Here is a 24,362-nt window from a genome sequence, read left to right as displayed (position 1 = left end):
AACTCACATTAATTTATGCTGATACTGTTTTTGTTTTAATGTTTTTTTTTTAAGAAAAGGGGATTTCAAAGTAACTCCTGCAATAAGCAGAGAAAAATAAAGAAAAGAACGTGTTATTAGAATAAAAAAAATCAATAAAAACTCTCAGTGTCTGACGGTGAGAAAAACAAAACAGCGGGACGTGCATTAACGCCTTAAAAGCTCAGCCAGGCAAATCCCACATCACAGAGCCCAATCAAAGCCCCCCAGCCTGAAGATGGCAATGAGGGACACTTTGATACATCCATAAAAGAAATAATATTCAACTTTTATAATTACACTCCCCTCCTCCTCCCCTCAGCTTTGCTCACCCGCCTTTTTGTTCCCACTTTTGTTTTCCCGTCCGTCTCCTTCCGAGGGTTCAAACGCACGGTGGCGGAGGCGGCGTACCGCTGAGGAGAAGTGCAGAACGAGGGGGAAAGAGACAAAAGTCCAGCAGTGGGGAGCACAGAGCCGGATTTTAAATAAAAAATAAAATAAAATGATATTAAAATGAAATAAAAACAGACAAAGTAAAAACAGAAACACAAAACATCAGAAAAAGTCAGTTCAAACTGGAAAGCAAAAGCACACCAGGGGGTCAGAAATACACAGGGCTGCGTCCCAAGCACAGGCAGGGTACGCTCAACCACTCCTTAGCGGTCATAATAAACCAACCCTAGCCTAAACACACACCAGGGTGCCAGGGTGCAATAATTTCATAATTTAAGTGGACATCAAATTAAAATCAATTAATTACTAATATAAGGAAAAGTGTGTTCGATTGTACAGAAAATGAAAATAAGTAATAGCAGTACGGAACAAAAGAGAAAATAAAGAAATAAATAAAGGAGATACATTGAAAGATAAGAAGAGAAAAGGGGAGAATAAGAGGGACAGTAAATGTATTAATAGATAAATTGATAACAGTAAAAGAAATATAAGAAAAAAAGAAATAAGCGCAGGAAAAAGCAAAAGAATGAAAAAGAATTCATAGAGAAAGAGACAAAGAAAGAAATAAAGATAGGATGGTAAGAAATGAAATAAGTAAAGAAAATAAAAAGAGAAATCAAATAAATGAGGGAGGGTAAAACAGAACATAATTAATGAAAAACTGAGTGACCAAAAGAAAGAGAGAGAACATGAATGAAGAAGAGAAGGGCTGTAAATGTAAGCAATGGAGGAATGTGTTACACAGAATGTGTGTTTGTATGTGTAGGTATATATAGGAAAGACAAAATATAAGAAGATTTATAGAACGAATACTTTTGGGATGTTAGTTCTTTAAAATAAAATAATAAATTATCATGTTTAGACAAAACTCTAACTGTGAAACAATAATTATTTCTTGGCCAGTCTTGTAATATTGGCACTACACAAATAATCGTTTTTACAATTACACATTCACATCAGAAGTAAGTATGTCAATTACATCAGTAAAGTACATTAGTAAGTACATAAGTCAGTAATTAGGTATGTAAGGCAGTAAATATGTAAGTCAATATGAACATTATGCAACAGTATGCAAAGTCAGTAAGTACATAATTTGTCATGTCAATAAGTAAAGTGTGTAATAAGTATATAAGTCATAAATAAGTAAGTACCGTATTTTTCGGACTATAGGGCAATTTAAAATAGTTTATTTTTCCCAAAAGTCAACAGTGTGCCTTTTAATCCAGTCAGGTTGTAAGGAGCAGTAAAGCCACTTCACTGAAGTACAGCTTTATAAGGGAGTTTCAGTGAAGGGTCTCTAGCAGGAGTGCAGCGGCATTAGTGCATTTCTATGTTTAAACAAGCTACATAAGATGAACCGCTAGCTAATAGCGCCATGGGTTACTGGAACACTCAGAGTTCCTCAGCCTACTGCTATTGGGCAGCATTCACCAACGCTTACCACAGCTGGCTAGCGCTGCAAACTGCTAACTGCAGCTGGCTAACGCTGCTAACTGCAGCTGGCTAGCGCTGCTAACTGCAGCTGGCTAGCGCTGCTAACTGGGGCCGGTGCTCAGACTTGGATAAATTCTGGAATTCTAAGCTTACTGAAATGTTCAGTAGAGAAATCTTTGTAGATTAACTTTAAGTGCTTATTTGACTTTAAAACAACCGTTTGTTTTAACAATTACAGTTTAGCAAGTCAGCAAGCATGTAAATCAGTACTTAATGATGTAAGTTACTTCAGTAAATACAGTCACCAAGTCAGTCCAGTGGGTCAGCTAAATACATTTTATACAGCCACAAAAACACTGTTGTCGTTGATGTAGAATTTTTTGTTTATATAGCAGTGCTCTAATAACAGGGTTGCCAGGTGGCTACAGTGAAAACTTGTAACAACACAATTAGGGCCGCAGCTATCGATTATTTTAGTAATCGAGTACTCTACTGAAAAATCGATTCGGTTAATCGAGTAACCGGATAAAACATAAAACAAGAGACTTCATAAAATAAAGAAATTACACTTAATAATGAATGGGCAATTGGTTTAATTTATTTATTAACAACATACATGTTTTAATTGCAAATGAAGAAATAAATAAAACACAAAATAGACATAAATACCACAAGTAATAATTTAGTAATTAATAATTAAATAAATTAAGTTAAATTATTTAAACTTAGGATTTCTTGTATTTTTTTTAATACAGGGCATTAATCAATAATAAAGGCATAAACACTGGCTTTATGTTTTGCATCTTAGCTTCTCAACAGCAGAATGGCAGATCTGCCAGTGTTGGATAAGCTGCTGCAATCAAGTCAGTGGATTCTCAATGTTGGATTTTTTTTGGAAATACCTGTGGAATAATGTTTTTTTTTACGTTTTACACTACTCAGATCTAATTAACTGACATAACTAGGACTAAATGACATAATACAGTAAGTTCATGGCCGTGCATTCCGGCCAGAGTAACTTTAACATGTATTTCTTTATAAACTCTACAGTGCTGTGTTTACTGATTACATAAAGCCTGTATTAAGTCGAGAACTTGTCTCAGTTATAATAATATAATAACTAATATTATTATTATATTATTAAATATAATAAACTAATCACACATCAGACAGTATTAATAATAATCCGCGCTCCACAGCTACCGTTATGTTTTTAAAGTACATTGATGGTAATCTCATTGATTTGTTATAAGTTAAATTTACCTGCTCATGGCTCCAAAAACCTCCACCTCCTCTACCTGATTCCTGTGCGTGGGTGACGTAAAGTTAAGCGCGCTTTTTCACATTAAAAGTCCACGCTAATTTCTGTGCTCTGCATTTCAAAATTAATTAAACGATTCCTCAAGGCACAGAAAATTAATCAATATATATTTTTTTATCGAGTAACTCAAATTACTTGAGTTATAATTTCACCCCTAAACACAGTAATTAAATAAGTCAATAAGTCAGGATGCAAGTCATTAAACATGTAAGTAATCCAGTAAGTCAGAACATGTCTGTAGGTACATAAAGAAGCAACTAACCAACCAACCAACCATCCAACCATCAAACCCAGTGCAGTGAGGTTCTGATCAGACAGAGAGACGGGTTTCAGAAGCAGGTCTGATATCAGGAGAGGAAGGTAAGAGGAAGTGGAGGTAAAGTACAAACAGAGCGCGGGGAGAAAAGATGACAGACAGAAGGCAGTGTGAAAGAAGTCCACTCTACCACACACACACACTTTCTCTCAGACGTTTTGAGTTAGCGAGGCTGGTCAGAGCAGGGCAGCGTTCTCTACAGGATTGATCCTGGGTCAGCTGACCTCTCCACTGAGCCACACAGCAGGCCACTCTACGCCTCCTTACCGCTCTCACACAGACACACACTCTCCGCCTCACACTCGCGCACACTACCTGACCCACTACAGCAGGGAGTCATCCCCCACCTGTCAATCATAATGTGCCAAAGAGCTAACACATCACACACACACATCGATACACACACATGTACACTCCCCCAGAAAGCAAAGGTAAATGGTTGTGACAGGGGGCATTAGGGTTGCACTGAGCCATCTATCATACAGCCAGGACAGAGTAACACTAGAACTGAGTCTTCCTCACACACAAACACACACACACACACACACACACACACACACACTTCACAGTAAAGCCAAGCCTGTCCATGTCTACTGCAACTGAGAACACAGAAGTGTGAAGAAAAAAAAACACAAATTAAAAAATAAATAAATAAACGCTGACTTCTTTAGTTTTTATTTATTTTTTTAATTAAGTTGCGCAATGCGTATTTATGCAATAAAACAGTGGGATCTAATACCAGAGCACAACACTGCTATCTAGTGGGCGGGGTTTAACACAACACTAAATTAACCACAGTCTGACACCAATCTTTACAATACTTTGTTTTTGTGAATCAACAAAGTATTGCAAAACAATACTGTGTTCACAGTAAATGAACACACACCACTGTATGCATAAAATCTGAGTAGATGTGAAGTTTATTGATCTGAAATGGGAAACTTTATCACCTGTTTATCAGCATAGGTAAGTAAGAGATGCTGTAATTCTTAAATCCGAAATGTGTTCGTAAGCTTTCATTATAAAAATATTGTCCGATCGCCCACGAAAGCCAATCCTAAGTGCAGATCAAAGCAAATTCAAGAGTCAATAACTACAGCAGCTCTGTATGAGGCTCATTGCAGAGCCTCCTTGGTCACAGGAAGATGCAGTTCTTTATTCAACCACTAGGTCGAACTACAGAGCTGGTGCACGACTGGAGACACCAGACGTTCTACAACCCCTGGCAAAAAGTATGGAATCACCAGTCTTGGATGAGCACTCCTTCAGACATTTCATTCTGTAAAACAAACTCTGATCAAAAACATGATACAATAATAAGGTCATTCCAAAGTGCAACTTGTTGGCTTTCAGGAACACTCAAAGAAATGAAGAAAAAACATTGTGGAAGTCAGTGAATGTTACTTTTATTGACCAACCACAGGGAAAAAAATATGGAATCACTCAATTCTGAGGAAAAAAGTATGGAATCATTCAAATTGAAGGTAGAAAATAAGGACACACCCAGTCAATTTCCTTTCCCTAAATGGACACCTGCCTCAGATTAGATCTGCTCGTTAGTCTGCAGTTAAAAACACCTGCAGTCATGACACCTTGGAGGGCTGCTGGACGAATTAGAGTGGCAAGAACCATGGCTCCAACAAGAGAAATGTCTCTTGAAACAAAAGAGAGGATTGTGAAACTTCTTGAAGAAGGTAACTCTTCACGCATGGTTGCTAAAGATGTGGGCTGTTCACAGTCAGCTGTATCCAAGATATGGACCAAATACAAACAGCATGGAATGGTTGTTAAAGCCAAGCGTACTGGTAGACCGAGAAAGACATCAAAGCGTCAAGACAAGCAACTTAAGGCCATTTGTCTTGAAAACCGAAAAAGTACAACTAAACAGATGAAGCATAAATGGGAAGAAGCTGGAGCCAATGTATGTGACCGAACCGTAAGAAATCGCCTAAAGGAAATGGGATTTCAATACAGGAAAGCTAAAAGAAAACCATCATTGACACCTAAACATAAAAGAACAAGACTGCAGTGGGCTAAGGAGAGGCAATCATGGACTGTGGATGACTGGATGAAAGTTATCTTCAGTGATGAGTCAAGAATCTGCATTGGACAAGGTGATGATGCTGGAACTTTTGTTTGGTGCCGTTCCAGTGAGCTTTATGAAGAGGCCTGCCTGAAGAAAACAACCAAATTTCCACAGTCCTTGATGATATGGGGCTGCATGTCAGGCAAAGGCACTGGGGAGATGACTGTGGTTAATTCTTCTATCAATGCACAAGTTTACATTGACATTTTGGACAGTTTTCTCATCCCTTCAATTGAACAGATGTTTGGAGATAATTAAATAATTTTCCAAGATGACAATGCATTGTGCCATAGGGCAAAAACAGTGAAGGCATTCCTTGGAGAAAGACACATTCAGTCGATGTCATGGCCTGCAAATAGTCCAGATCTCAACCCAATTGAAAACCTGTGGTGGAAATTGAAAAAAAATGGTCCACAAGAAGGCTCCGACCTGCAAAGCTGATCTGGCAACTGCTATCAAAGAGAGTTGGCACCAAATTGATGCAGAATACTGTTTGTCACTCATCAAGTCCATGCCTCAGAGACTGAAAGCCGTTATAAAAGCCAAAGGTGGTGCAACTAAATACTAGTGATGTATTTTGAATCATCTTTTGTTTATCTGTTTTTCATGATTCCATACTTTTTTCCTCAGAATTGAGTGATTCCATATTTTTTTCCCTGTGGTTGGTCAATAAAAGTAACATTCACTGACTTCCACAATGTTTTTTCTTCATTTCTTTGAGTGTTCCTGAAAGCCAACAAGTTGCACTTTGGAATGACCTTATTATTGTATCATGTTTTTGATCAGAGTTTGTTTTACAGAATGAAATGTCTGAAGGAGTGCTCATCCAAGACTGGTGATTCCATATTTTTTGCCAGGGGTTGTATGTGGGATGAGGTGATTAGCTGGTGTGTTAATGCTACAGTACCGATGGACAGTTTTTCATTTCAAAAATGTGTGAGTAATTTAGACATTCTCAAAAAAGTGACTAAATATCGTTATTTATTTTGGGCTGTTCACTCAATTCTTTTCATGTGAACCATTCATAACATTTGTCTGAATGCTTCAAGCTTTGTAAGTGACATGCAAACATGACAGAGCAGTGCTTCACTTTAAGTTTCACTTTAATCCCTTACCTCAAGAGCTATGAATGAGTTTAGACTGTAGCTGAACTTACCACCAAGAATTCGCTGCAGCTTGCTAAACAAAGGATGTGTTATTTGGCCACTGCCAGGTTTTTATTTTTTTGTTTTCTTTTGACACTGCAGTCGTGATCTGCAGCCACGATTGGCCAATTCATTAGGAACACTGCATTTCAACATCACATACTGAAGTGACCCAAATCGCAGCAACACAAACCACAAATCTGACATAAAAAAAAGATCTGATTTGGGCCACTTTTACTTGCTGTGTGAACGCAGCCTTCAAGAGCGTGCAAACTGTCAAATTCTGTATAACCAGGACAGGAATAGGACACAATGTTCACTTCCTGACCCAAACACAGCAAATACAAAAACCAGTCTAAAAGGTCTGCACTGGCGTAGAACAGTATATCATACCCCTACTAACCATCTGGCCTTACAGTGGAAATGAGGCCAAAGTGCAAGAGATAATAATAAAAATATGACTTCAAAAATATTGATTAGGAATCAAATATTCTATAAAACCATTATTTGCCCATGATAACAATGTAATTCTGTGATACTCAATATATCACAACACAATTCTCTACTTTCTGAAGAGGATAAAATACTCATAAATAATCAAATACCAGAAATTATGGATTTGTTGGTGTCAGTTTTACAGGATTTCAATATTCATTTAATTTTAATTGAGGGCGAGTCTTCTGGAGTTTGGAGAGCTTACACTAGCTTACTTCAGCAACATTGAAGCTCACGAAGGCTTCGTCCACCTCACAACTCACAGAAGGATCTGCTGTAACATCTAAAAGGTGCCCAGATACCACAGAACACCTTTAAACGTCTTGTGGGGTCCATGCCCCAACAAGTGAGAGCTGTTTCTGAGGAGAAAGGGTGGTCGTAAAGTTATGGCTTACAGGTCTATATGCAATAACTGTGTAATAGAGTAATTACATTTTTTTAAAAGGATAAATAATAATGAAAAGCAAAGCATGAAGAAGCTGCAGCAGCTCGGCTGAAGCTCAGATGGGTTGAGATTTATTGGATAGTGTTTAATTTGCCCTCTGATTTGATCTGGATGAGTAAAGTGGAGCGTTTAGCAGAGAGTACTGTATTTTACACAGACCAGTCGACGCTTAAAAAGACAAATGGATCCGACTGACAAACCTCAGTGTAAGAGAGACGAGGCCGAGAGAGATACAGAGACAGAGAAAAAGAGAGAGAGAGAGAGATCTGCACTCCTCCATCGATCCCTTATCCTTTCTCCTCTCATCTTATCTGCAGGTCTGAGCGAGCCGGCAGAGTTTAAACGATTCTGACCTTGTCCGACATAAATAGTCAGAAAAGTACAAAGCGCAGATAGCCCCTCTCTTACTCCACTTCTCTACCTCTCTCTCTCTTTTACTCTCTCTGTCTCTCTCTCTCTCTCCCTCTCTCTCTGTGGGAAGAGGAAGGGAAATACATTGAGATAAGGGGGTTGAGATAATACTGCAGTTACTACTACATCAGTACAGTGTCACTGTTGGGAGAGAGACAGAGAAAGAGAGAGAAAGAGAGAGAGAAAGAGAGAGAGAGAGAGAATGGACTGAGTGTGAGTGAAACAGAAAAGAGAAAAGGGGAAAGAAAGTCAGAAGGAAAGAAAAACAGAAAGAAACAAAATAAAAAAGGACAAAATTAAGATTAAGTCAAGCAAGAAAGACAGAATGTAAAAATCAAAAATAAAAGAAAGAAAAAAATAATGACAGATGGAGAAAGATGCAAAACAGTAAAAAACAATAAAAGATGGGAAAACACAAAGACAGAGAGAAAAACAGAGAAACAAAAAAAAGAATGTTAAATAAAAATAAATAATTAAACAAAAAATATAATACAGAAGAAATGAAAAAGAGACAGAAAAATAGGTAGGAAAAGCAGTATTTATAAGAGAAAAATTAAGGAAATTTGAAAAAGAAAATGAAAGACAGAAAGAAATATGTGAGAAGACAGAAATGAGTGAGAGAGAGAGAGAGAGAGAAAGAGAGAAACAGAGAGAGAGAGAGGGGGGTAGAAAGGTAGAGAGAAAGTGTGAATGTTAGAGCGAAAGACAATAGTAAGTATAATGAGTATTTTATTTTAGAGATGGGAGTGTGAGTGTGTGTGAGAGAGTTAGAGATAAAGAGAGGTAGAGACAAAGTGTGGTGAATGACAGAGAGAGGATAGAGAGAGTATTTTTTATATATTAGAAGTGGGAGTGAGAGTGTGTCGGAGAGAAAGTTAGAGGATAAGAAAAAGTGTACGAATGACATAATATAGTACAATGAGTATTATATTATAGAGATGAAGTGAGAGAAAGAGTGTGTGATGTAGAGTTAGAGGTAGAGAAAAAGTGTGTGAATGATAGAGAAAGTATAGTAAGTATAAGGAGTATTATATTTTAGAGATGAGAGCGAGAGAGTGTGTGAGAGAGTTAAGAGGTAAAGAGATGTAGAGAGAAAGTGTGTGAATGATAGAGAGAGAGAGAGAGTATAGTAAGCATAATGAGTATTATACTTTAGAGATGAGACTGAGACAAAGTGTGTGAGAGAGAGTTAGAGGTAGAGAGATGTAGAGAGAAAGTGTGTGAATGATAGAGAGAGAGAGAGAGTATAGTAAGCATAATGAGTATTATACTTTAGAGATGAGACTGAGACAAAGTGTGTGAGAGAGAGTTAGAGGTAGAGAGATGTAGAGAGAAAGTGTGTGAATGATAGAGAGAGAGAGTATAGTAAGTATAATGAGTATTATACTTTAGAGATGAGACTGAGACAAAGTGTGTGAGAGAGAGTTAGAGGTAGAGAGATGTAGAGAGAAAGTGTGTGAATGATAGAGAGAGTATAGTAAGTATAATGAGTATTATATTTTAGAGACTCTTTTCATCAGGCTGGATTCTCCTGGCTAAGGGAGCCTGGCCCAGCCAATGGGAGCAAGCGGCGGTCTATTCTGCGTCTGAAGAAGATGTGAAGGTGTCGTGGGGAAGAAAGGGAGAACAGAAGGGGCTGCTTTAATATTCATTCTTTTCTCTGTTCAGAGTGGAACGGCTGCGGCCGACATCCTCGCAGAACCTGCGCAAACTGCGCAAATCTCTTCACGCATTGTCAGCTGCTCCTCTAATCATTTTACGCTCTTGTGAGGCTTTGAAAGGACCTGATAACGAAGCAGCTCAAATACAGAGACCCGGCTCAATTCAGAACTTAACACAGGCGAGGTACGTACACACACTCGGCTACACACACACACACACACCTACTGAGAGAGGGAGGTATAAATGAGTGCCCTTGCTCTGAGGCACGGTGCTAATAAGTTTAAATTGTGATGTTTTCACTGAGAGTGACAGATCCTTACCTGAGGGCCTTTTCACACCTGAAATTCCGCAACAAGCTTCCTGTGTTTGTTACATTGTATTCTGTACATTTAGTTTGGTTAGACTTGGTTTCACAATGAACTTTAGACAGTTTAATGCACTAAATAATTTCACTACTATCCTCTAATCATCACCTATGTAGGCGGAGTCTACTTATACTTCACACTTAATTTATTAGTTTTAATTCATTTAAAAAAAAAAGAAATACTTAAATAAGGATAAACAAAAGGTCAGTAATAAATTGTTACTATCTACAATTAATCACTTTAATCAATTTAAAAATGTAAATTCAGAATACAAACGTGAACAATGTGCATCATTACATCCCTAGTAACAAGAGTCAAATGCAAAATTGGGGTTATTTAACCCCTATGCTATAAGGAAAGTGAATAAACCTAAAAATACTGCCCCCTCTAAGCCAATAATTAATATTGTAGGTTTTGCTAAGTTAGTAAGACTGCCATCAAATAAGTAAGCTACCTTGCACATAATTTGCTATTTGGAATCTGCACAATGAACAAAGGGAATCGAAAATCAATATTGTTTTTACTGTCTGTGGCATTTCCATAAGCTTTTGGAAGTAGGATTTAAGACATTAAGGCATTAGTTTTAGATAAATTGTTAAGTTAAGACTTTTTAAAAAAGGAGTTCTTAAGATTTGTCTTTTAAATTAAAAACAGGAATATTCTGGAAAGGAAAGGGGGACAAAATATTCTAATAAACGTCATCATGGTGCCCCTGCTACCATGCCTAAAGACTTCTAGCTCTAACAGCTTTTCCTGATATCCTGAGTAACTGTGACACTGCTAATGATGCTGATACAAAAGCTACTGTGAACATGAAGATGAAAATATCAGAACAACAAACTCAGCTGCTCATTAACACATCATTAAACCAAAGAAATTCACAAAAGTACCTCTGAAGGTACTGTGCCAAAATGCACCTTTTAAAAGTGTTTTTTTTTCACAGGCTCAGAGCAATCACACACTTATTCTCAAAAGAGAAGAAAGATCTCAAGATCCCCAAAAACACATTGTCATTTAAACACCTGGTCTTGGCCCATATATGGTCTGCAAGTGTAGATGATACAAATCCCTTTTTCTCCACAGGAAACAAGGTTCATTCTCTATGCCACTTCATAATTTCAGATCAGTAAAACGAATCAACACTTAACTCTAGACATAGAAACTGAACAAAACACAAAAAACAAAAGGGATGGAGGACAATTTTGCCATTTTTTGACATGTGCAGACTTATTTCAATATTTTTGCATAGCGCTTTACAATATGGCCAAAATGTATATCAAGATACAGCTCTGGAAAAAAATAAGAAACCACTTAAAATGATGAGTTTCTTTTGTTTTACCAAATTGAAAATCTCTGGAATATAATCAAAAGAAAGATGGATGACCACAAGCCATCAAACCATGCTGAACTGCTTGAATTGTTGCACCAGGAGTGGCATAAAGTTATCCAAAAGCAGTTTGTAAGACTGGTGGAGGAGAACATGCCAAGATTCATGAAAACTGTGATTAAAAACCAGGGTTATTCCACCAAATATAAATTAATAAAAACTTTATAATTATGAACTTGTTTTCTTTGCATTATTTGAGGTCTGAAAGCTTGATATGTTTTTTGTTATTTCAGCCATTTCTCATTTTCTGCGAATAAATGATCTAAATGACTATTTTTATTTGGAATTTGGGAGAAATGTTGTCTGTACTTTATAGAATAAAACAACAATGTAAATTTTACTCAAACACATACATATAAAGAGCAAAATCAGAGAACATGACTTATAACTGAAGTGGTCTCTTAATTTTTTCCCAGAGCTGTATATATATTCTTTTTAAATATGACGTCCTTTTTTTTATTTTACAGCATGTTTTGCCTTCTTCCCTGGTTTTACAACACATTCTGACAAACACACACACAAACATGTGGTTGACTGTAGAGTACGCCACATTCTTCACCTGTACAATACAGGATTTTACAGATCTGAGTCTCCAGTTGTTTCTTCTCTATTCCGATCTGAATCTAAATCCTCAGGCCTGACGAGCCGTGACACAGCCACACTCTGCTATGGCTGGGATATGCCTGAGAAGAAAAAGACGAATTCCAACGAATTCAGAGACTCTCTCTCTACTCCTTTCATTCACAGCCATGTCTCCCTCTCGCCCGTCTCCCTCTCTCTCTCCCTTTCTCTCTGCATAGAGCGGGTGTTTATCAGGCAGCGTGATCGCTGGTAATTTCAGTGTACAGATGCAATCGCGTCTCTCTCGCCCTGCCATCCCTCCTTCCCTCAGGACCAAACAACAATAAGCTCCCGCACAATAGACAAACAAGCGCCTACAGACTGAAACCCAGACACGGCTCCGCCGCCGCCACAGCGCAGACCAAGACCCGCCACGGCTACGGGGAGCGCCGGCACGAACGGGCCTGAGTATCGAAATTCAATACTTTCTTTAATACTATACAAAAATTAAATAAATCAAATATCACTCAGTTCTTCAGTAGCTGCTTTCATCAGCAATCATGAGCTGTAACTAGGCTGCTGATTGGCTGCCTGACTAGAGTCAGCACACAGCATGCACTACCTGCAGCGCACACCTATTATTTCTGCAGTAAGACACGCCCACTTCCAAAGTGTATAACCAAATACAAAAAAGGTACAGAAAAAAAACCTCAAGAATTATCAAGAATCACAATTTTAACAGTTAATAAATTACGAGGTAACCGATTCTAAACACTTCAGCATTAGCTTCAAGAAAGCTTAGTGTATTTAAAAATTTGTGAATTAGTCGTGTTTGAATTAAAAAATAAATCTCAGCTTATCAATAAGATACAAATCTGATTTTAAAACTTTAAACAGTTGAACTATTTTTAAAAGCTGAAATAACTTTTCTACCTATTTTAAAAGTTATAAGTCAAACAATAACTATGTATAGCTTTTCAAACAGTCCAAAATAATTCACTGCAAAAACAAAGCTTATGAAGACTTAAAATAAAAAAATCCATGGCTAAAATAATGATATACATAAATAACAGTGCAATTTAAAATGTAAAAATCATTATTGTTTGTATTGACACACACTGAAATATACTCCAACACTGTGCTACAATTGACTGTTTGAGTGATGCTATTTTTGATTCCACAACAAACAGATTTGTGCACCAAATTGGATCACTACCAAAAAAAAAAAAAAAAAAGTTCAAAACATTTACACTAGGGCTGCCTGATATTTGACATCGACAAGCAGAGTAGCAGAATATATTTTAATATAGTCAACCTTGTGGTATTCACAGACAAAAATCAAAAATCTTAATTTTCAATATAAGTTAATGAATAAAAAATGCTTTATTTAGTGTTTTTTACATAAAATCAACACACAAGATTTTATTCCAAGCTATTTAGAGCATTTCTATTGGTCCATTTGTTTAAATTAGAATTTTAAACTACAATGACATTAATTCTAATTCCTTTAGCTTAAATCTAATTATCATATTTTATTTCAATCACTTTTAATCAGCAAAAATGTCTTTCCACAGCCATACTGTCCTGATGTCAGTTTCAGAGGAACCCACCACTGACAGCAGCTTTACAGAACTCAATAGAAATGCTTCAAAATTACTTAAATAAACAATTTGTCTCATCAATTTCCAATAAAAGTTAAGCAGTTCTTTTTTATTCTCCTGTAAAGTTTGTCTTTCGATGATATGGAGAGTTATTATAGTGTGATCAGGTTGATACTTACAGTACTATTCTCTCGCTTTACTGCAGCGTCATTTTATTGGCAGGTCAACTTTTATCGTATCCATTGTAAGAAGTGATTACGCCATTAAAACGTGTTTTTTTTTTTGTGCGCTGTGTTTACTACGATCTCAGCGCTCGACAATACTCTCAGGTGTCTGGTGCTGAAGCGGAGAGCTAACACACTATTCCATGTTGGAAACGGAATCTTCTGTAACGTCAGCAACAGTGTGGGTTTACTGTTTCTGCCAATACCACCAAAAATAACACACTCAATCTCACACACTCGCGCTGGAGCGGAGGATCAGCCTGACACACTGCATCTACATCACTGCTGCTAAACACGGACCTGAGACCGGGGGAAGGTTCATCACTGCACACTAAAAACATCTAAACACACAATACATTTATTTATTCATTCATTCAGTTATGACAACACATAAAAACATATCTTTACTAAATACTTAACAATACAATGCAATCAGGGCTGAGTGAGTATAAAGATAGTATATGACCATATTTAAATGCATTTTATGATGTTTTAATATGCTGATAGAATAAACTAACAGCAGCATAAGTCCAAAATAAAAATATTGTAATAAAATATTTTTTTACTGCATTGCATTTTCTGTAATGAATTGTGCTGTTGGCCTCTGTTTTTGTAAAAGTATATTGTTAGTAAAGTTTGGTGAGATACTGTATTTTATGCAATACTATTGCCCAGAAGAATATCACGGCAATATTGTCAAAAATAAAAAATACCACATTCAATTCTTAAGTGCAAACTATTTTTTTATTGTTTTTGCTATTAACTGTACTTACTTTTAATTGTTTGCAGTTTTCATGCACCAAATATGCTTATTAGTTTTGTTGTTTTTTTTGTTATATTACTTTATTTTTGTATTTTTCTTTTCAATGTGTTTTCTTCTTTTTTATGGTTTTTATCATTGTACATTTAATATTGGAGACATTAAAGCTGTATAGGAATACATGTAGATTTATTTTGTACACAAAAACTAGAATATGTTTTATACTTTAGATTGTTCTAAGTATCACATTTATCTTAAGGACAGATCTGCACACTCTTGGTATTTTAATCTCAGTGTCTTTATGAAGTAGATTCACCTGGAATAGTTTTCTCAGCATCTTGAAGAAGTTTCTGGAGGTGCTGAACAATAGTTCCTGCTTTTCCTTTACGAATCACCTCAAAACACCTCAGAATCTCAGTTGGGTTTAGATCAGGGGATTGTGGAGGACAAATACTTTTGTTCCAAATCAAGCACTTCCCAGTAAATACAATGTGATTAATTGATATGTTTTGAAAAATATAATTACAATAACCAGCCCTAATCACTATTACACAACTCACGTAACTAACAACTCAGGTAATTAAAGTGTTTTTTGTTGAAGTCTACTAGCTGATAATCAGCAGATTATAATAATAATAATAATAATAATAATAAGATGTGCTACTACATTATGAAGCTGGTGAATGATAATCCAGTTAATTTCCCTGATGTTAAATCAGTTAAAGTATTCAAAACATAATTTTGAATGTAACAAGTAAAAGAACTCCTAACGTTGCTTATGTGTTTGACATATACAGCCTTTTTAAATACACACAAGCCCAAGCACTGGGTTGAGTTTTGACACTACAGTATAAACACGCTGTTCTAACTTAATCATATAACTCAGATTTGTACTCCTAAATCATAAGTATAATCCTCATGACTCTGTACTTTGGTCGTGTCTGCTTATTGGAAAGCTGGAGGCACGGCCACTGCAGCACCGCAGCTCTCCCCTGTGCTCATTACTGGTTAAACAGCGCCAGCTTGTGACCACACTCTGAATTGGAGCATTCAGTCACTTCAGTCCAGTTTCAGGACCCTGATTCACACGCAGCGGGTTATATAACGTCTGCGGTCAGCGCAGGAAAATGTTTGTGTAATGGTAATGATGTGGTGGTGGACTTCTAACAGTGTGTGTGTAATATCCCATGTAATAACATAACATAACACAGCGGAGCGAAAGAATGATGGGTGTGAGGGAAAGAAAACAGAGAGAGAAAGCAAGGAAAAATGTCAGAGAAAGGGAGAAAAAGCTATATAAAAAAAATAATAATAATAATAAAAAGTTGTCCATAAAAATTAATGAAAAGAAAGAACAAAAAGAGAAAGTCAAAAATGAGGAACACTAAAAGAGACAAGAACAAAAGAAAGAGCAGAAAAATGGACAGATGAGAGGAACAAATAGTAAAAGCAATAAGAGAAAGAAAAAGGATGAAAAGAATAATAAATAGCAAGAGAAGAAAAGAGAAGAAAAGAGAAAACACAAATGTGAGACAAGAAAAAAGGGTGCAAAATAAAAAATAGCAAAAGAGAAACAAAAAGTAAGAAACCAGTAAGGAGATAAAGATAAATGATGAGTAATAAAAGGGAAAGTGAGAGAAAATAAAAAAAGAAGATAAAACAAGAGATAAGAGATAGACAGAAAGAAATTTTAAAAAATGATAACGAAGAAAGAAACAAAAATGTAGTGAAATAGCATAAAATGAATGAAGGAGGAAATGAGAAAGAAAAAAAACATAAAAGAAAGAGAGAAATACCAAAAAATAAGGAGAAAAAGAAAAATGAGAATAAGTGAGAAGTGAGGAAAACCAAGAGAAAATGAAAAGGAGACAAACTAGTAAAAAAGACAAGAGTAAAGGGAAAAAAATTAAGACAGAAAAAAAGAGAAAAGGACAGAACAAAAATGGAAGGTGTGAGAAATGAGTGAGAAATAAAAACTGTAAACAGAAAATAAAAAGAAGAAGAGTGAAAAGGAATAAGAAACAGACGAAAAAGAAAGAAATAACAAAACATAAAGGAAAAGAAAAATGAAAAGTGAGAAGAGAGGAAAAACATGAGAAAATTAAAAAGAGACAAATTAGTGAAAAAGAGAATGTATAACAGAGAAAGTGAAGGAACAAGAAAAAGTGAAAACAGAAAAAAGAAAAGGAAGAACAAAAATGAAAGGAGAGAGAAATAATGAATGAGAGAATAAAAACTGAACAGAGAAATAGAGAGCGAGAGAAGTGGAAGAGCAATGCAGAGGAGGAAAATAAAAGAGGAGAAATAGAGAAAATGAAAGAGCTTGAGAAAGAAAGCACAATAAGAGAGAAGGAATAAGAGAAACTCTTTCTTTTTTGGCAAAGTGGCACCCAGCTGAGTGCTGGCTCCAAGCCCAGTTAGGCCCCCTGCCCTGGCTAGAGTCACAGAGAGAGAGCGAGAGAGAGAGAGAGAGAGAGAGAGAGAAAGAAAGAAAGAAAGAAAGAAAGAAAGAAAGAAAGAAAGAAAGAAAGAAAGAAAGAAAGAAAGAAAGAAAGAAAGAAAGAAAGAAAGAAAGAAAGAAAGAAAGAAAGAAAGAAAGAAAGAAAGAAAGAAAGAAAGAAAGAAAGAAAGAAAGACCCCACAGCCGGTCAGCTTCCTGGCTAACCTGAAACAACCCCGATCATGTCCGCCTCTCCACCACCCACTGGCAGCCCTCAGTGTGTGCCATGAGAAGCTCAGTGTGTGTGTGTGTGTGTGTGTGTGTGTGTGTGTGTGTGTGTTGCCAGACGCCGGGACAGGAGCCAGACAGGGAGTCCAGGAGGATGGCAGCAGGTGAGAGAGGGAGAGGAAAGGAAGAAAGGATGAGGGTTTTTCTTTTCTGAAGGGAGGAGTGTGGCTTCCTGTGCGTGCCGACAGTGGGCCTGATCGTTTCCGACTTTCCCCAAAGGAAACACACCCAACACACACACACACACACACACACACTCACTCCATACTTTCTTTCACTACAACCACACACACATCGGATAAATCCATCCATCCATCTATTCCTCTCTCACTCCTCCGCTCTCTTTCTCTCTACAGAACAAAGTACGCACACAGCGTCCGGTCGGATTGAGTTGCACACATTCGGAAAACGGCCACACAGGAACAGCGGAAGGTGGACAGTCACATATGCATACACACTTATGCAGACATGCGTTCGTGCCCACAAAATATCCGCCTGCACTCAGAGCTGGTTTATATTAAACCAGTAAAGCAAGGGCTGTGTACTGAATAAAAAGTGCAGATGAGATATAAATCACAATACTGATATGCAGTACTGAGAAGCCAAATTATAGACTACAATTCTCTATAAAGGGTGAAGCAATATGCCCCAATACTAACCAGCCTTTCACACTGGCCAGGACAAACAATTAGTATAGGGATGTCCCCAATCTGATCATGTGATCAGAAATTGGGGTGGATTAAATAATTTTCAAAGGATTGGAATTGGGTGGAACAGATCCGGATCACTGATGTATCAAATTTTGTTCAGGTAGCGTGAGTAGCAATGAGCTGCGCCGTGAGCTATTGGCTGATAGGCTAGGAAAGTGGGTGTGAGATATATATCCTCTGTTGTCTGGTATGTTAGCACAGGCGCTTATCCAGCAAGCTAGCTACCCATTGAGCCATCTACTACTTTCATCCACCATGTTTTATTTCCCTCCAAACTGTCGACACAGCATCACTGTGCTGAAGACTCTCTCTCTCGCCCACCGACACACACTAAGCAACTACTTTCTGCACTAAAGCTCTAAGTTAAACTCAGTAACTCAGCAAATTACAATATTCTAATTTTAAAAAGCATCAAAACCACTCCGACATTTTATTATAACGCAGTAAAAATGACTAGTCTAAATCTAGTCTGCCAGACCTAAACCACACTACTCTATGATTACACTCATCTCTATCAAAAACACAGGGAAAAAACAGCATTTAAAACATATGAATCATGATTTTAATATTGTGATGATTAATACAATATATATTTAAGTGACTGACACAACCAATATATATAATTTAATTTTATATATAATTTGCTGTTTCCATTTATAAATCTAGTTTGCAATTATTATCCTTTAAGAAGTGCAGGCAAGTACAATATAAGAATATATATATATATATATATATATATATATATATATATATATATATATATATATATATGTATATACAGTGAGTCCAAGAAGTATTTGATCCCTTGCTGATTTTCTTTGTTTGCCCACTAATAAAGACACTATCCTTCTGCACTTTTAATGGTAGATATATTCTAACATGGAGAGACAGAATATCAAGACAAAAATCCAGAATATAATTTTAAAGAATATATTTTAATTAATTTGTATTTCAATGAGGAAAATAAGTATTTGATCCCTCTTGCCAAACACACTCAATACTTAGTGGCAAAGCCTTTGTTTGCAAGCACAGCGGTGAGACGTTTGTTGTAGTTAACCACAAGTTTAGCACACACACCAGGGGGAATTTTGGCCCACTCTTCTTTGCAGATCCTCTCTAAATCATGAAGGTTGGTGGGCTGTCGCTTGGCAACTCTGACCTTCAGCTTCCTCCATAGATTTTCGATCGGATTGAGGTCTGGCGACTGGCTGGGCCACTCCATGACCTTAATGTGATTTTTCTTGAGCCAATCCTTTGTTGCCTTTGCTGTATGTTTAGGGTCGTTATCATGTTGGAAGACCCAACCACGGCCCATTTTCAGATCCCTGGCAGAGGGGAGGAGGTTGTCCCTCAGGATTGTGAGGTACATGGCTCCATCCATCTTCCCAGTGATGCGGTGAAGTAGCCCTGTACCCTTGGCAGAGAAACACCCCCAAAACATTATGCTTCCACCTCCATGCTTGACGGTGGGCACAGTGTTCTTGGGGTCATAGGCAGCATTTTTCTTCCTCCACACATGGCGGGTGGAATTGAGGCCAAAAAGTTCAATTTTGGTCTCGTCTGACCACAAAACCTTCTCCCAATAACTTGGTTCATCTTTCAAATGATCATTGGCATACTTGAGGCGCGCCTCCACATGTGCTCTCTTCAGCAGGGGTACCTTTCGGGCACTGCAGGATGTGAATCCATTGTTGCGCAAAGTGTTGCCAATTGTTTCCTTGCAAACTGTGGTCCCAGCTGCCTTCAGGTCATTTGCTAACTCCTGCCGAGTGGTTGCAGGACGATTTCTGACCGTTCTCAGCATCATTGCCACCCCACGAGGCGAAATCTTCTTTGGAGCACCGGGCCGAGGTCTGTTGATTGTCATGTTATACTCTTTAAACTTTCTGATAATTGCACCAATAGTTGTTACTTTCACATCCAACACCTTACTAATCTTTTTGTAGCCCATTCCAGCTTTGTGAAGGTCAACAATTCTGACTCTGAGGTCCTGTGACAGCTCTTTGGTTTTACCCATGTTGGAGACTTGAAATCTGTGTGATCTGTCTGATTCTGTGGACAGGTGTTTTTCACACAAGTGATTAGTGAGAACAGGTGGCTTCAGGTCAGGTAACAAGTTGATTGGGAGTGTCTAACTGGTCTGTAAAAGCCAGAACTGCTAATGAATACTAAGGGATCAAATACTTATTTCACTCCATGGAATACAAATCAATTAATATATATTCCTTAGATTTATTTTCTGGATTTTCTTTTTAATATTCTGTCTCTCCATGTAAGAATACATCTACCATTAAAAGTATAGAATGATCATGTCTTTATTAGTGGGCCAACGAAGAAAATCAGCAAGGGATCAAATACTTCTTGGACTCACTGTATGTGTGTGTGCTAAAATATATTTAATTTTCATGAGGACACAATTAATCAGAAACAATTATACAATTACATTAAAATAAAACCAAAATAAAACTTTTCCTTCTGCTTGTTTGTTATTTGTGATGAACAGATTAGAGATATTCATTACTATCTTGACTACATGACTACATTTTCTGTATATTAGTGTAGTTAATATTATGCACTCATCATTACACACGTACAGTTCTGATTGGTGTAATACAAGACACATGTAATATCTAAGATGTATGCGACTGAAATCTCTATCTACAGGGCATCTACAGACATGGGGAAATAAAATGTAAGACTTTCAGAGAACACTTTCATAATAAGAATACACAGCACCAAAATAAGTTTACATAGTTTTCAGGGAACCTAATATTTTAAACAAAACTACATTCACAGTTTTGCACAAACAAACAAAATATATATATAACTGTTCATACACTGAAAATAGGGTGCTTTGCAAAATTGGGGTCATTCAGCTGGTTATGGATAAATGTATGTATCCTCATCACTTAATTCATTCTGCCATTAAGATTTATCAATAACCAACTGTATGAAAAAGATGAAAAGAAAGGCATCTCCTGAGAAATTACTCTTTACATTCTGTTGGTTATTGTTTTTTTGGTCACTATTTAGTGACCTCTGGTCTGTGTATCAATAATGTAAATGCAGTCTCTTGACTGTACACTAGATGGAGCTCCAAAAAAGAAGTTGCTAATAAATGAAGTACCGTATATATATTATGTGCTGTGTAGTTTAATTTTAGAAGTACTTACCTTCCTGCAGAGAGACAAGTGGAGGGAAGTATTCTGGGATGTAGTCTCTTCTCTCTCCTCGCAGGGCGTTGCGGGCGTCTGTTTCGAAGCCGGCAGCAGGGAACTGCAGCATGCTGCTCTTGGTGATTGGGAACTGAGGGATCTGCTGAGAGAAGGCCACTGGCTCCAGTTGGTTGATGTAGTCTTCCAGCTCTGCTATGTTCACCCCCATCAGTCCAAAGGCCCGGTCCACATCACTCAGAACGGGGTCCGTGCGTCCATCTACGGAGGGAAAGAAAGCACAATGTGGTGAAATGAAAAAAATGAAAATATTGAGTAAGGCCTGTCACAGTAAAAATTGTTATTGAATCCTTATACAATACATAAAAATGAGAACCAGTGCAGTCCCATTCTCACAGGTCAAATAAAAAAATAATAATGCTGTATATCTGTCAGATGGCAGACTGCACAAACAGAGCACAAAACAGATAAAATGAAAAAGTGTGTGATTAAAGCATTCAACAGGACTTTATTTTCATTCTTAGGGATTATGGTGTTAAAATGTCAAGTCCACAAAGATCATACAGACATAGAAATCCTTTTGTTCCTGGTGGGTGAAGGCAGTGTGGACCACAAAGGAAATAGCATCCTCTCTTGATATGTGAGTAGGAAAATGCAGAACTTGGAAGTAATAAACCGCCCACAACCACACTCATACAACATGGCAGCTGACATAAACGGATATATTGACAGCTGAAAGGACAATATATTCATTTTTATAATTTTGCAATTATTCACATCCATGGGACACACACTCTTAGTGTCACCCTTTTTAAATCTATTAGCACCTTCACTCACTAAAGCCTGAATTATATCTTTATTTAATATTGAATAGTAAACATTAAAAAAAAAATTTGACTGTCTCTGAATTTACAACACACAGTGTGGGTCCAGGATTATGCAGCCTATTAAATATTTTAAACCATGGTTCTCCGGAGGGAGTGTGTCTTTATGTGAAGTATACAAATAAAACAGCATATAAAACAGTATGTAAATATATACATATAGAATAAACTTAATTAAACATAATGTCAGTGATCAGTGAGAGTATCTATCTTTAATTAACTTTATATAACAACAGAATAAACCCAAATACGCATAGGGTCAGTGTTTAGTTAGAAAGTTTACATGTAATTAACTCTATATAACATTAGAATAAACCTAAATAAATATAAAGTCAGTGTTTGGTGAGAGTATCTACCTGTAACTAACTCTATATAACATTAGAATAAACCCAGTTTACATCCGTGGTTAGTGAGTGTCTCCCTGTAAAATTTTAACTATATAACTAATTATATTTTGTATAACAAATTCGCTATAGACCAGGGCAAAGTGGACAAGTTCATCCATACAGATGCTCGCTAGTTTGCGAGCTACCTTTATCTCTATGGCAACAGCCAGCATCAGCATCTTAAGCTCAAATATAGCATTAGACTTTACCGTTTTTTTTAGAAATATTTAAACTATATAAAGGCAAACAAATACATACAACACATTGCCCCTGCTTCAACAAACACCTCTGCCCTGCAATACCTGAGATTTGCTGTTTAATTAAGTTAATTCAGAAGCACGTACGTTTCCCCGCTAACTTTAGCATGCTAAATTAGCTACCATGCTAGCTAGCAAGCTAAGTATATAAATTACCTAATACAATATATTATAACGAGCAAATGTCAACCGCATGCATCACGAATTAACCCAATATCTGTCAATTTGTCCAAAAAGGTTAATTAAACACACAAAACAGGCACAACACGCGACTCTTTGGCCGCTAGCATATCTCACGTTAGCCAGTTAGCATGTTAGCAGGCAAGTTAGCTTAGCCAGCAGGCTAACGATGTAAACAGTGCGAGGCTAGGAAGTGTAAGAAGGGAAGTGTGCCTCAAAACAGCTCACTATAATACAATATTTGCTGGAAATATGAATATATTCACATTATATATTACATTAACGTGTTTTTCTGCTTCAGTTAAGCCTACTAACTTGACTTTTTGTTTATTTATTTTTTTACAGAATATTCATGATTGACTGCTTGGGTTGGCAATTTTAGCTACTATAGTGATGCTTGAAAGTTGTTTAACACTTTGAGGTTTTCTACTTATATTTTCAGAATAAATATTATGATATTATCAGATTTTCATACACAAGTCTAAAAAATGGATAAGGAAAACCCAACTATATTTGACTCTTTTTTATGAAGGGAAAACTATCCAATATTACATATCTGTGAGTAAACTAGAAGTCTATATAACATTAGAATAACCCAAATAAACATAAACTCAGTGGTCAGTGAGAGTGTCTACCTGTACTTACCTCTATATAATATTAGTATAAATCCAAATAAACATAAAGAAGACATTTAGTGCAAATATTGCTAACATACATTTTTTTACAGAATATTAAATATTGTGACTGCTTGAGTTGGCAACATCTTGTTAAACACCTTTAGAAGTATTTAAGTATATTTTCAACACAAATATGACCTGAAACTAGATAAGTAGAACCAAAGTAAACAAATGAGTCCAAATATCTAACTCAGTCATTTATTTATTATTTATAAATTACATATCTATGAGTGGCACAAGTATGTAAACCTTTGCTTTCTTCTGCAACAATAACTGTGACTAAATATTTTCAGAAATGGTTGTTTAGTTCTGCACATCAGCTCTAAACAATTGTAGTCCATTCCTCCATACAGAGCAGCTTCAGCCCTGTTATGTTGGTGAGTTCTTTATTCCAAAAAAATAACCTAATTCTTTAATATACCAAAAACCAACTGTTTTTGGTATATTATAAGTGTGTTTTGGACCATGTTGTTGCTGCATAACCATATTTGTTTGATATTTAGATCACAGACAGACGTCCTGACACTAGTTTAAAATTCCCTGTTCGATCAATAATGGCAAGTTCTCCTGGGACAGATGCTGCAAAACAGGCTTAAACCATGATACTACCAACATGTTCCACAGTTGAGATTTTTATACAGGAAGCCAGTGCTTTTCTGTCTCAAAACACAACACATGTAATT

At 36.7% G+C, this 24,362-nt stretch overlaps 1 protein-coding gene across 1 annotated transcript in view; it reads right to left on the bottom strand.

Annotated features, from left to right (window-relative positions):
• taf3 (TAF3 RNA polymerase II, TATA box binding protein (TBP)-associated facto) overlaps positions 1-24,362 on the bottom strand; it is a 93,324-nt gene that overhangs the window by 67,502 nt on the left and 1,460 nt on the right. The window contains exon 2 of the mRNA XM_007234985.4: positions 21,296-21,556. Within this exon, the coding sequence (XP_007235047.3) occupies positions 21,296-21,556 (261 nt within the window). The remainder of the gene's footprint in view (positions 1-21,295; positions 21,557-24,362) is intronic.

This window comes from Astyanax mexicanus, chromosome 2 (assembly GCF_023375975.1).
Source record: "Astyanax mexicanus isolate ESR-SI-001 chromosome 2, AstMex3_surface, whole genome shotgun sequence".
Classification (NCBI taxonomy): Eukaryota; Metazoa; Chordata; class Actinopteri; order Characiformes; family Acestrorhamphidae; genus Astyanax; species Astyanax mexicanus.
Note: the sequence above shows the minus strand (reverse complement) of the source record. Positions and strands in the feature narration are given on the sequence as shown.